This window comes from Ammospiza nelsoni, chromosome 17 (assembly GCF_027579445.1).
Source record: "Ammospiza nelsoni isolate bAmmNel1 chromosome 17, bAmmNel1.pri, whole genome shotgun sequence".
Lineage (NCBI taxonomy): Eukaryota > Metazoa > Chordata > Aves > Passeriformes > Passerellidae > Ammospiza > Ammospiza nelsoni.
Window position 1 is genome coordinate 8,877,027 of NC_080649.1, and position 13,800 is coordinate 8,890,826.

At 42.9% G+C, this 13,800-nt stretch overlaps 1 protein-coding gene across 2 annotated transcripts; it reads right to left on the minus strand.

Annotated features, from left to right (window-relative positions):
* Positions 1–5,634: 5,634 nt before the first annotated feature.
* Positions 5,635–13,312, minus strand: MPV17L (MPV17 mitochondrial inner membrane protein like). Of its 2 annotated transcripts, XM_059484796.1 has the most exons (6): positions 13,012–13,312; positions 11,594–11,664; positions 10,358–10,387; positions 9,563–9,709; positions 8,082–8,138; positions 5,635–7,342 (listed from the first exon to the last, which is right to left on the minus strand). In XM_059484796.1, the coding sequence occupies exons 1-5, from the start codon at positions 13,310–13,312 to the stop codon at positions 8,121–8,123; spliced, it is 567 nt and encodes a 188-aa protein (XP_059340779.1). In that variant the 3' UTR covers positions 5,635–7,342; positions 8,082–8,120. The 2 variants fall into 2 exon arrangements, with proteins under 2 accessions (XP_059340779.1, XP_059340778.1); XM_059484795.1 differs by having other exon boundaries at positions 5,635–9,709.
* Between the last annotated feature and the right edge of the window lie 488 nt (positions 13,313–13,800).

A 13,800-nucleotide genomic window follows, 5' to 3' on the forward strand; every position in this document is an offset into this window, starting at 1 on the left:
CCCGCTCGCTGCCAGAGCACAGCAGAACTGTCCATCTTGTGGCCGGCGCAGCGCTGAGCACATTTCTGACCTGAGCAGCTGGGGAATAGTGGTGACATCCACAGCCACTCACGGCTTTTGCAGTCTAACACATCTCAGGCTACTGTGCACGCAGCCTTTGGCTTCCCTAAAAGTCCTGCACTGACTGGAATGACGCTCATTCCAGCATCACGTTGCCAGAAGCAAGAGAACAGCACTCAAACAAGTGATGCAATTTTGTGTCTCTCATTTTTCATCAGCATGCAGCTTTGCTGTTTATGCAGCCTGCTGGGAATAAAGGAAATGACTTTGCAGGAAGCACAAGTGTGGTGATTATTACTGTTATTACTAAGTTTTTTCTTTTGTTGTAGGGGAGGTTATATAGTTGAAATCCCTGAACAGCATTTTACAGTTGGAGCCTACCTTTCCTAGTGAGATCACATTGCACTTTACTGTGAGTGGCACAACTTCTCACATAAAGACAATGAAGCAGGAGTTAGACAGGCTGTCCAGAGCCCCACTGCAAATCAGGGGTTTAACACTTTTTGCCTCACCTATAAAGAATCATGGGGTACTCTGGGTGAATACTGGGAAAACTCACTTGTTTGTCACCTACTTTTGCCTGCAAAGTCTTGTCCTTAATCATTAATACTTCAGAAATACCTCTGGATCCAGTGGTACACTTACTAATTGGACTGGCACACACTGATGCTATTGTGTGAGCAATTTTGTTTGAGGAGTACTTCACATGCCAGAGGCAAGAACACCTCCACATTGCTTTTAAAACTGTAACTGAAAATTTCTCTACTTGTCTTCCTGAGAATTGGAATTAGCCAACAAGAAGAGCTAGACAGTTTTAGGACATCTTCAGGGCACTCTGATTTCTCTCTGTCAGCTGAGCTCCCCAGAGATGTGCCATGAATTGAGCACCAGACGTGCTAGAACAGCTCTCGCTGGCTGTGCAGTGCCTCATCCTCGCTGGCTCGGCCTTTAGAGCCAGAGCCCAAACAGAGCTGTGAGTCAAGCAGAAGAGCTGGTGGCAGGACTCTGCACAGCTGATTCTGGGTGACAGTGCAGCTGCCTGCTGGGGTGGGCTGGACTGACTCACTGGTAGAAGTGAGGAACACAAGTGTGGGAGGAATAAGAGTCCATCTGGGATCTGGATGAGAGTGGGATTAAGGGAAACAGGCTGATCAAGGAGAAAGGCCAATTTTTGGACTATTTCATTTCAAACCATCCTTTCAAGTTTTTTAGGTAATTACAACCCAACTGCATTGTTTAGGAGATGTTTATTCAACTAGAAATAGTTGAATATTTAAAGCTTTGCTTTTGTTAGTATGGCTGAAAAATACCCACTAGGCAGAAAATCATGTGCAAAGAATTTACTTGCATAAAGCAAAGAATATATAAGGTGATTTATTGTAATTAGGAAGTTTTCACCTGCCCATTTTGAGAAGTCCCAAAATCCAGTAACAGTCCAGTTCTACAGAGGTTCTGCACAAATATTTTTGCAAGAGTAGGGCCCAAGTATGTATCAATTATTTGCTAATGTAATATCAGCATTTTTGTTAGTGTGACTCTGGAGCATTGCTGCTGCTGCATTTGCCAATGGAATTAAATTTCTCTCCTAAGATAATGTTTTTTAGTGGACCTAGCAATATAAATTATAAATGCATTTCTTTACTCATGAAGACCGGTTTTCTTCTGCTGAAAGCACTGTTAATGCAGAAAATACAAAAATTTGGGTCTTTTCTCACTGCTTATAGCATAATGCCTGGTAGAGAAACAGAGGTGCATTTTGCCCTTGCAGTCATTTCCCTGGAAGCTTCAGTTCCCATTTCTCACTAAATCCTGCCACCAGGAGCTAGAGCTGGGCAGGAACAGTTGGCAAATCCACTCTCCTATCTCTTGCTCCCTGGCCTCTCTCAGACATCACAGATTCCCCATGGCAGACATGACTTACTTAGATTTATCTCAGCTTTTTTTTTTTTTTTTTTGTATAGAAGGTCAGAATACACAGCACAAATTTGGGAGATGCAGCAGCAAAGAGTCAGGGCATAAATGTCTGGTAGAAAGAATGGAAACAATCTGTGCACTTCAAAAGCTGCAGTTCTGACCAAAACAGAGATTTCAGAAACATATTTCACTAAACTCGTTTCTTTCCCATTTTACTTTTGTCTTAGTGAATTCTTTCTACGTTCACTGTCTTTTTAAGGTACAAATTTCACAGAAAAAGCTGCTAGAGCATTTGTCAGATACATTACTAATAACATGGGTAGTGAAGCTGCCTATGTAAGAGTCTTATTTTTGGCAATGGGAGCCAAGTCCAGTGGTATGACTGAAGTGACTGCTGTGCAGGTGAGTCACTGTGCAGGTGGCTTTTGCATCAGTGGTGGGTGTCCATAGCTACTAAGGAAAAACAGATGTTTGAGTTCAGTAAATATAGATGTTGACATAAATTGTTCTGGGCTATTTTAGACTTGCAAACACAGCAGGCAACAAGTAATATTTCAGCCTGTATGTGGGCATGTCCATTTTGAAGTTGGAAACATCCTGTGTAAATTTTGCAAACACAGCAGCACACAGCTCCAGGCACAGCTCTCTCAGGGCCTGAGCCTTTTCTCATTTCACACGGTCCAAAATGTAGAGGTGACTTTCTGTAAGCTTCCATTTTACTTACACAAGTTGGTGTCTTACAGAGAGAGCTCAAAACTGCCTGCAAGCTGTGAGGCACCCAAGGAGACTGTGCCAGTGTCTTGCTGATTCATGTCCCTGTGCAGTGTCCGTGCTCCATTCCCCCTAACAGGCAAGTTCACTTCTGTGGGCCATTTCACTACTCCTCTCACTGGAGCTGGAAGCTATAAAGTCACTGCCCTGACTTCTGAAAGGGTTTCTTTACAATTTGAATTTCTCTCTATTTGTACCTGTGCTCCATTGGATTTTTTTGCCAATTTCTGCCCCAAAACAGTAAGCAAAACATTGTATGGGTAATTGCTGTGATGTATCAGGTGTAGTTATGAACACATCATAATTCATTACTGTCTGATGACCATTCTGAACTAGATATAGAACTAATACAAAATCCTTCAGTGTCATTGGCATGTCATGGCTAATCAGCTGCAGTTAACAGTCTTGTTACATTTTGGATGTAAAAGTATGTGATGCATGAAATTGAAGCAGCTGGACACCCTTAGTAGGTGAGTAAAGGTGGGTTTTAATTCCCAGAGAGGTGTAAGCAATGGCAAAACAAGAATACCACAGGGCACCAGTCTCTCAGAGGTAGATTTCTCCAGATCAGCATAGAACAGAAAAAAACAAACATCTAGAGGTGGAAAAAGGAATCATCAAAATTCATATTTTCTTTCCCAAATATTTCAGCAATGAGAGGAAAGCTGTTATCCTGGCAAATAAAAAAAAAAAAGAATAATGAGAGTTTGTTCCTATGTATGCACACACTAAGTGCATGTTAGCTACAGTAAGATATTAATCCCAGGGAAGAGTTGTAACTTAAATTTCTCTGCCCCCAAGTCACACCCTGTAAAAGGACACACAATTCAGAATGAAGCTGACACTTCCTCCACAGCTAAAGGATCTCATGTGCTGCAGAACTTTGTGTGCATGGTTTGAGCCCATATGAGCCAAGCCCTGTATTTATCACAGCCATCTGGGTGCTTGTGCATTTGGGTTCTGTTGTAACTGGATAAAGCACAGTGACAGAAATGGGGAACAGTTTCATTCCCAGCCAGTTCCCATTATCCCAGTATCTCTGGTGACTGAACTACCTGCCAGGGTACATATCCATGCTCCCTCCTGGTCTCCCTGATTCTGTCAGTCTTCAGGGTGTAAAATGGAAAGGGACTTATCAATATCCCATTTTTAAGGTTATCTGGCAGAGAAGAGCATTAGCATAGGTGTCCCTGTTCCATCTCTTACACAACCCCCAAGTGTGTGCACACTCACCTGCTGTCATTTTTCCCTGTTGTTTTATAGCCCCACTTCATGACTGGCTTTCCCTGAACACAGCAAACAAAACCACCCATTTTTCAGCTCCTGAAGCTCTCCCATGTACCTGCTGCTACAGCACAGCTGTCCTTGAAAATGTCTTTTCTGACCCTACTTCACACCTCATTAGACTTTTCCAGGCCCAAGTTTCTTTCAGCACCTTGGTGTAATTACTAATGATGTTGCATAGCAGGGAATTATACATTCTGCTCGATTCTTTGCACTAAACTGTTCTTCTACCTGGATACAAGGTGCAAGATTTTTAGGCACGACCACAATAAATTAATAAACTGAAAAAAAGGAAGGCCGGGTGGATATTATTAGGGTGGATGATGTTGATAAGTATATGCAACACACGCAGACATGTAATCTGCATTCTTTGTTCTTGTTTAACATGGATTACAGTAACTCCAGACAGGGTGGGCTTAGCAAGTGCATGTGAGTTCTCAGTGCAACTTGGACAGTAAGACAGGACAGACAGTCCTTGGCTGGCTTAGAACAGGAATATTAGGCAGAGATAGAAAAAATATTATCTGAGGCATATATGAAAGGCACTGGGATTAATACAGCATTACTGTCCACATCTCAAATTAGAGGCTGCACAGCAAAAAAGGGTTTGCAAACGAGATTCAAGAGTGATATAACAAAGGGCTAACAGAGCTAAAGCTATTCCAGTTTACCCAAGGAGTAAACAAAAACTCTGCTTACCACTACATGCACACAGAAGGCTTTGCCTGCTGTACCTAGACTTTAAGTCTTGTCAGAAAGGAAGTAACATTTTATTAGAATGGTAAGGCTAGATTGATGTGGGTAGGTAATAAAATTTCATAAGAACACATAAATAATTTCTTTGAAACACAGAATCCTCTGTCACTCGAAGTGTTTGGCTTAGCTCCTAGAAGATGGCATTGGAGTCAACATCACTGGTTTGATTCAGGAAGAACTCTTTGCTTTGCACTACCCAAGAATTCAGACTGAGTGATGTTTTTTCTCCCTGTTGGCCTTGAAGTCTGTGAAACAGAATTTTTCAACTTGAACTCTTTCCATAAAGCTTTCTCCTCATTCTAAATATACAAGAAGTTACAGCAGGGAATGGAGGTGGTGTCTCTCTTCCAGTTGTGGAATATATTACTCCCTTCAGCCTCAAATCTTCTGAACCATTTCCTTCCCAAGAGTATCCCACACAAACTTGACTGAGTTCGGTCAGTAAGGACCCCATTTCTAACTCTGTTCTCTAGAAAAGTTGTTTATATCTTATTCCTACCTGAAATCCTCAATTCTTCCTGCAAATATATTAATTATCTAAAGAAATACTTATATCAAAATTTTAAGTATTTTTAATAAAAGTCCACTTGCTTCAGGATAAGATTTTGAAGATGGGAATTCTGTTCTGAATTTATTCAGAAATGGCAGATGACAATGTGTGTAACTAAACTCTAAAGGCAGTGAATAATCCCTCCTTAGTTTTTACTCTGCTGCTGTGTTAAGGTCTGTAACATCAAATTGAGTTTTTTGCTGCATGTGCTCCATGAAGATCCCATAAGAACTTTACATATGATCTGGTTTTGTTTATACACATACGAGTTAAAGACAGACAGAGACAAAGAAGAGCATTTAATGTTTATTAAGCCTTTGCAAAAACATAGACAATTTCAGTCAACTCGAAATTCATTATTTTAGTAAAATTCAAGTATTTCTTGCACATCTCACTGGATTTGCACTAGCAGTAGAGGCAGCAGCACAAGCAGGAAGCACTGGCACTTACAGCAGAGGATTGGAAGGCTGAAGCTGCATAGATTTCAAAGGTTGTTCTATAAAGGGAACTCAACACATCAGATATGGTAACAGACTAGAGGCAGTTTCACCTTTGCTGCAGCAGGAACTGGTTATTTTATGCTGTGTTACTGGGTGGGTGCTTCTGGTGTGAAAAAGACAAATGCCTTCTGGTGAATTTTCCAAGAAGGATGTATTTAGCATACTAGTAAGCACAGAAGGTTCATTTACATAAAAGATTTGCAGTAGAAAAATAAATTTTGAAATTCTCATTTTATCAAATTCAAATCTCCACAGCCATCCAGAATAACATGGAGCTGGAACTGATATAAATGTCTGCTCATCCCATTTGCTCTTAGAGAGGATCCATGACATAAAAATATCACCTGACTGCAGGCAAATAGCTACTGGCAGTGTGTTGCTCCTTCCTGAGCACCTCTGTGATGTAAAATTCTGTTCATCCTGCTGGTTGTGGAAATCTGCATGTTCAGCTGGCAGTAAGATCAGTGCAATTCCTGGAAATAGTCATAAAGCCTTTATGACTGTTTTTGAAAGGGTAGCAGAGACACATTAGGATAAATCTTGCCCATCTTTTTCTTTTTTTATTCCCCCAGGAAGTTACTGAGTTGTTAGAAGAAGCAAACAGAAGTTTACACATGTGTCAAATAGGGTTGGACTAGATGACCTGGGTGGGAAATACAGATGTCCTTTCCAACCTCAGCCATTCTGTTATCCTGAAATTAAACTTCTAAACCAAAAAGGTATCAAGGAGTAATGAAGGCTCTAACAACTAAGGGATTAAATCCTCAGACTAAACTGTCAGAGGAAGAAAATCTTTAGAAGATCCATTAATTTATGCACACTGAGAAATTGTCCCAATGCAGCTTCATTATTTTGCATTTTGTGGGTCTGAAATGTTTGTCAGACCAATCAGTGCTCACAATTAAAAGGAAAAAAACACAATTTTTTTTATGTTAAAAGGGATTTGTGTTACTTAGCTGTCAAATGCCTTAAGAGAAATGGAGAAAGTGAAAGGATTATGTAGGATCTAAAGTCTACTGAAATATAAGAGCCACAGGCTTCCATTACATGAAAGAACTGTACTTCAAGTAATAAAAGATGGAGAGAAATCCTGAACTCCCCAGCCAGAGAAACTTGAAGACAAAACAGGATTTAGCTCAAATTCCCAAGCAAAATCTGGTAGCACAAAAGCAAGAGCAATAAAGCACAGCTTGTATAAGCTTCTAAGCCATTTAAAATAAAAGATGGATCTTTCATTTATTAGTTTTTCCTGATGAAAAAAGGAATCAGCATTATACAGATTATGAGTTATAAATTCTTGATTCATCTGGAAATTAAGTTTCACCTACCATACCCATGAAGAAAGATTTTTTTGCTCTGAGTTACAGCAAAATATCACATACTGCTTACAGCAAACCAACAGCATTTCACTCCTTGTAATGACATTATTTTCCAGGTCCCTTCTCCCAGTGAATGCTATTAATCATTAAACACTTAAGGCACAAGCAGAAATAAAAATAAATAGCATCTGTAAAAAAAAGTTAAATACTTAATTAGCACACCTTACCTGAAACTTTTAGCTCTTACTAAATAGAACAGACTTTGGAATACCAGTCTGATCCCAAAAATATCAACAGAAAAAACACTACTGAAATTGCTTCTTTATCCTGAGGACTTTATACACACAAGAACAGTAGAACAGCTATAGCTGTCTGAAGCATCTGTTCACTCATTTTTTAAACAGCCAGACAAAATTCAGTCAGTTCCTCTGTGCATTCCTACTCCTCCTGGGATGTCCAGCAGCAGGACTGCTCAATTCACACTTGGTGATTCATGCAGCAGGGGAATTCAATTCACCAAATATCTACAAGGAATCTATTGACACAGCAGCCACTCCTCTGAGCCTCCATGTCCCAGAGGGACAGAATGGAGCTTTCAGTGCACATTTCAACATCCACAGTTAAACCAGCCAGCCAAGCTGGAGATGGCCATGCCAAAGGTGTCAAAAGCCAATTAAAATTAATTCCACCTTGAGGCTGTAGGCAGGTGTGCTCTCCCACACCTGCCTGTGCAGTGCAGATGGAATTGCAGTGACTGATCCAAGCTCACAGGGAAGGCACCTCCTCCCCTGGCTGCCAGCAGAGCAGGCTGTGCAAGCAGCCCCTGCTTTCCACCCTCCTCTCACTGCTGCAGTCCTCTGCCCAAAGCCATGTGGGCACTCTGCATCACTCTTGAGCACTGGGTTATGCTAAACAAGTTGATTTTACCTGAAATAGATGCTTGCATGAGCCTTTTTCCTTCCTCAGCTAAGCAGCACTGGGCTCCTACAATGACAAATAATTGTTAGTAATATATTAAGTAGTGAAGCTGCTGGCCAAAAGAATGGTTATTTATAGCCTAAGCAGGCTTTGGTACACTATTTAGACAAGGCTGAGGAATTCAGACATTCCTCAAAGGGGTTTATTATTGTTGTAACAGAGGGATTCAGAATCTTCTCTTTAGAATCAGACCCATTAAATCAGATACCCTTTTCAAGCTTACAATTTAGTAACTTCAAGGCATAAAATCCCATTCTAATATAGCAAGGGCTCCTTTACTGGTCTGATTTCAACTCACTGCAACCACAGAAATTTGCACAGTTCCTATTTTGAGATAGAAATGCACATTTAAAAAATACCCGTATCCAGACCTGATCCTCAAGCTGACAAAGCAAATCCATGATTAATTTTTTACCTTCTCCTAGTCTCCTATGTATAATTACCCAGTGTCTTCTATGAATAGGAATGTTTAAAAGCCATTTGAGGAAAAAATGGAAGTTCCTGACACATAATATAGCTGGATTCTGCCATTCATGCTACCTTCCTTCCTATGTTCTTTTTCATCAAAATTTTAATTGTATCTTCAGCACGATGAAACAGCTAAAAGGAGTAAGGAGTAAAGACTCCCATGGCCCTTGAGGAGCAGAGGAAGCAGTGGCTGCACACAGAACCAGAGCTCCCTGCAGTGCTTGGGGGGTTCCACCATGCAGGAGCTGCTTGACTGACCCCAAGGGTCAATGGGCAGCACCCACCCCAAATGGACCTGACCAAAGTAATCTTTATTCTCCCAGCTGAGATAAAACATGTACAAATATAGTCCAGGTTTGTGTATTCTATGAAATCATTAATTTCCTACATAAATTTTCATGTAGAATAAAACAAGTTGGCCCCATAGAAATGTGGGCTTTACAAACACAGCACTTTTGTTTCCTCTCAATTAAACAAATTCAATGCCACTTTTTAGATATGGAATCCATTAAATTTTGTTCTGCAAAGCAATCTTGCATTGATAACAATTGTCAGATCCAACAACTGATGATTTAATGTTCTATTCTCCTTTTTCTAGCAATTACAAGTTGTTTGAAAATTAAATTACAGTTAATATTTCTGCCCAGTGAGGCAGTCTGACAGGATGTACAAATGCTTGCATTACCCTGTAAGTCAGTTGTTTCCAGATGAGATGCGCTGACAGCATGAAAATAATTAAATGTCAATATACAACTGGCCTCTTTTATGAAAAATAAACAGGCACAAAGACAAACTGTTCCACTGCTTATACTAACCACCAAATGTTGAAATAACTGCTTATCTTAAACACAACATGAGGCTGCAGTGTAATTTACTGACTTTCACAAACCCAGTTTAGCAATTTAGAATGTGTTCAGAACCTAAAGTTCTTATTTGTCTGATGATTCTTCATCTGCATTGACCTTCTCTCCTTGGAGCCACATGAACGCTGACTTTGCTGTGCCATCTCCACTCTGCTGGGAAAAGCAAATGAAGGAAGCCCAGACAAAGCCACAGAGGCCAGTGTAAGCTGTTCTCAGGTGAACTGGGATCAGAATGAAGTTTGACAGCTGTGGGGGAAGGAGAGAGAGCTCAGTTAGTGCTCCAGGCACTGTGACCCACCCAACAACCCCACTGCTCCTCCTGGGGCCAGACACAGTGGGGATGGGAGAGGATAGGGTAGGATAGGATGGGATAGGATATAGGATAGGAGATAGGATAGGATAGGATAGGATAGGATAGGATAGGATAGGATAGGATAGGATAGGATAGGATAGGATAGGATAGGATAGGATAGGATTAGGATTAGGATTAGGATAGGATATAGGATAGGATCTCCAGGCACTGTTAGCCACCCAACAACCCCACTGCTCCTCCTGAGGCCAGACACAGTGGGGATGGGAGAGGATAGGATAGATAGGATAGGATAGATAGGATAGGATAGGATAGGATAGGATATAGGATAGGATAGGATATAGGATAGGATAGGATAGGATAGGATAGGATAGGATAGGATAGGATAGGATAGGATAGGATAGAATATAGGATAGGATAGGATATAGGATAGGATAGAGGATAGGATATAGGGTAGGATCTCCAGGCACTGTTAGCCACCCAACAACCTCACTGCTCCTCCTGGGCTCAGACACAGTGGGGATGGGAGAGGATCCTGGGTTCTAGGGCAGGGAAAGGCTCACAGAGCCACCCTGAGAACTCACCTGCACAAAAGGCCAGTACATCAGTCCTGTCTGAAAGGAAAATTAATCATTTGTTATTCTTATGGATTTCAACCACCAAGATTCGTTTTTTCCACATTCAGTGATGACTGAAACGTATTTGAGTAAAATCACTAAAAGCTGTTCAATTACAAATGGAGTTGCTTAACCTAGGGTTTGCTATATCAAACTTCTCATCATCTTCATGAGCCTCTATGCTATGAGTTTTTCAAACACATTATTCCAACTCATTTTAGATACAAAACCCTAAGCACAGTTAATTCTTCACAGGCATCTGACACCAGACACAATAAACGTATTTACCAGATGGGTGAACAAATGTTTAAACATGTGAACATTTGTTTCAGCCATTAATGAAAAATACCACTGAACACTATTTATTTCACACTTGCAATGCTCCTTCTACTTACTCATACACGTAAGGCATATTTAGAAAAATCAATGGATAATTTACTCATAGAACATAAGGCTGATAGAAACCTTATGTTTTGATAGGCTATAGTGGGCACTGCTTTTAGAATCATCTTCCATAGGAATAAAAATAATCCTTTTCCACCCTACCTATATAGTTCTACAATATGAAGAGAAATTCACATTGCAATCACATCTTCCCCTGTTACTTTTTTTTCCCTGCTAATCTATCCATCATTCTTCTTGCATCTGGGAAGCCTTTAACATTCTCAGCTTGCTCAGCTCTGAGGTAGCACGGATAATTTTGTCTTGTGTATGCAGAAATGCAAATCAAAGCCAGCTGTTTATAGCAAAGCCTTCTTAAAACAAGGGAGCTTGTTTCTGAAAGTGAGAAGATTGTCACTGAAAAGTACAGCCTTAAAATGATTCTCAAAGAAAGTGTCTCTGTAATTAATTATTTTAATAGGTCTACAAGCATTGTCAATAATATCACTAACTAAACACTGGTGCGTGGGTAGTTCTTAAGACAAAAGATAAAAAAACCCTGAATCAATGTTGTATTGTAGGGCTGTCATTCAAGCAGAGCTGGGTGCAACTGTTATGTATATAAACACTGTACATTTCATTTTTAAAAGGCATAATTTCACCCATCTGCCTGACCCAGACTGCCTTCACTACATGTGACTGCTGGTACTTAAAGCTTCCTACAGATAATCAAATAATGGAGAGAAAGAAAGAAAGAGTAAAAAAAGAGTCCTTTTTTTTTATTGTTGTTTAGCTGTGAAATAAGCAAATTGCTTGCCTCACCTTATATGTATTCCAAAATTTCTTTTTACAGTCTGAAAAGATGTCCTCTTTCCTCTGAAGGATGCTCATACCTAGTGGCAAAATATTCACAACAATCAGAAAAAATGCAAAAAATGAAATGTTCACATTTTCCAGTGACATCTCAGACCCTTCTCAAAATACATTATAATATCTTTGAGAGAAAAGCTGATATTGTTACACAAATACCATTCTGACTACCTAATAGTGTTACATCAAATCTCCTCATCTACTGACCTGACTCCCAGCACTGACACCCGGGATCAGCTGGGATTTATGGGGTGTACAGCTGTTGTGGCATCTGTTTCTCTGCCATACCACACACCTCTGGTGGTATGGTGGGACAGAGAGGATAAAAGCACCTTTTGCACCCATGAGAGGAGAATAAGGCATTTTGCACATAAGCAGAGGCTCCTCAGTCCGACTCTGGGATCTTTCCAGGTATTCCCATGCCTTGGGGTTATCAGTATCTCTCTATGGATACATTGTTTTACTGCTACCCCATTCAGGGACTTATACTGGCCCTTTTCTGGTCCTTCAGATCTTCCTGGTACTTGGGCAATTCTAAGTTGTGATACAGTTAAGATCTTGAGCAGAAGTATCTGGTGTTTGACTTCTTCTTTTACTTCATTTCTCTTCAATCACAAATTGAGTATTTTCCCTGTTGGAGTGATAGAATGCACATCTCCCAAGCCCAGACAAAAAGAGGACCTGTCTTACTGGCTAACACATTAAGTTTAAGTTAAATGAGAGCATTTAATTACATTAGTTTCACCTTTTAATTTTCTTATTCCCTCATGTTTATTTCTGAAATAGATACTAGACTTCTTTAAAGTATCTTGTTACTTGCTAGCTTTTGAGATTAGCCATTAGTAGCATGCTTTATTTCACAGACTCTCACAGCAGACGCTGGTTCCCTGAACAACGGCATTTCCCGACATCTACACCTGTGCTTTGGAAAACGAGACAGCTGCCGCTGAGAACTGAGCACAGCAATTCAAACAGCCATGGATGCTGCAATCCGCGCGAGGTGCTCTGCATTCTTTGCTGCTAATTAAATCTACGCGCCCGACCGAGCTCAGGGCAGGCCTCCTTCGGTCCAGCACCGCTCCTGGAGAGCTCTGCAGTGCCACAGGCGGTTCAGCGCCCGCGGGCATCCTCGGGGGAGCTGCCGCCCCTGCAGAGCCCCCGGCCGCGGCCCCGCTCCCCGAGCGGCGCTTTGGGGTGCGGGAGCGGCGCGGGGCGGGCAGGGGGTCCCCATTCCCCCGGCCCTTGGGGTGGCTGCCGGTCCCGCTGAGGGCGGTCGCGGTGCGGGGCCGCTGCCGGGGATGCGGGGCCGCTGCCGGGGATGCGGGGCCGGCGGACGCGCGGGGCTCTGCGGGGCAGCCCCCGGCACTCACCCGTGTAGAAGGCGAGGACGGCGACGGGCGCGCCCAGGAGCTGATCGCAGAGCACCTTGCCCAGCACGGCGGGCGGGCGGCGGCCGGGCAGCGCCCGCTCTAGCGCCCGCAGCCACACGTAGCTGAAGTTGCCGTGGAAGGCCAGGGCCACCAGCGCCACGCGGCGCGTCTGCGCCCAGTCGGGCGGCTGTCCCCGCAGCAGCTGCTGCGCCGCGTCCCCCGCCGCGAACAGCCCCCCGTAGAGCAGCACGTTGCACAGCCACGGGAAGCGCCGCACCCCGCGCAGCAGCGCCCCGGCCATCGCCGGCCGCCGCTTCCGCCTCTCCTTCCTCCTCCTTCTCCTCCTCCTCCTCCTCCTTCCCACGGGCCCGCCCGCCGCCGCCCGGCCTCGCCATCCCCGCGGCCCCGGAGCGCTCCCTGTGCTGGGGATGGCCGGCTCCGCACGCCGGGCCCGGTGCGGGGTGGATGACCCGCGGGTGACGGCAGGGCAGCCGGGTGTCAGCTCCGGGCTCGCTTCCCGAGTGCCTGTGCACTCACCCCAGGATGTAGGTGACCGTGTCGCCTGGGTTCGGTCTAAGCAGCACTGTGGGGTCACTGTGCATTAGTGCCACAACTATTGAGTGACAAATGAACACCAGGCACTGTTTCCTTATTATCTTTTTTGTAGCTATTTCCTTGTTGCGTGCTTACGTGAGCAGACTATGGCTTTTTCTTTTCAGGTTTTGCCCTTGTTTTGCAGTCTGAGCAGGCCTGATGCACACCTGCTGAGCAGCAGCAGCCCGTGCCGGT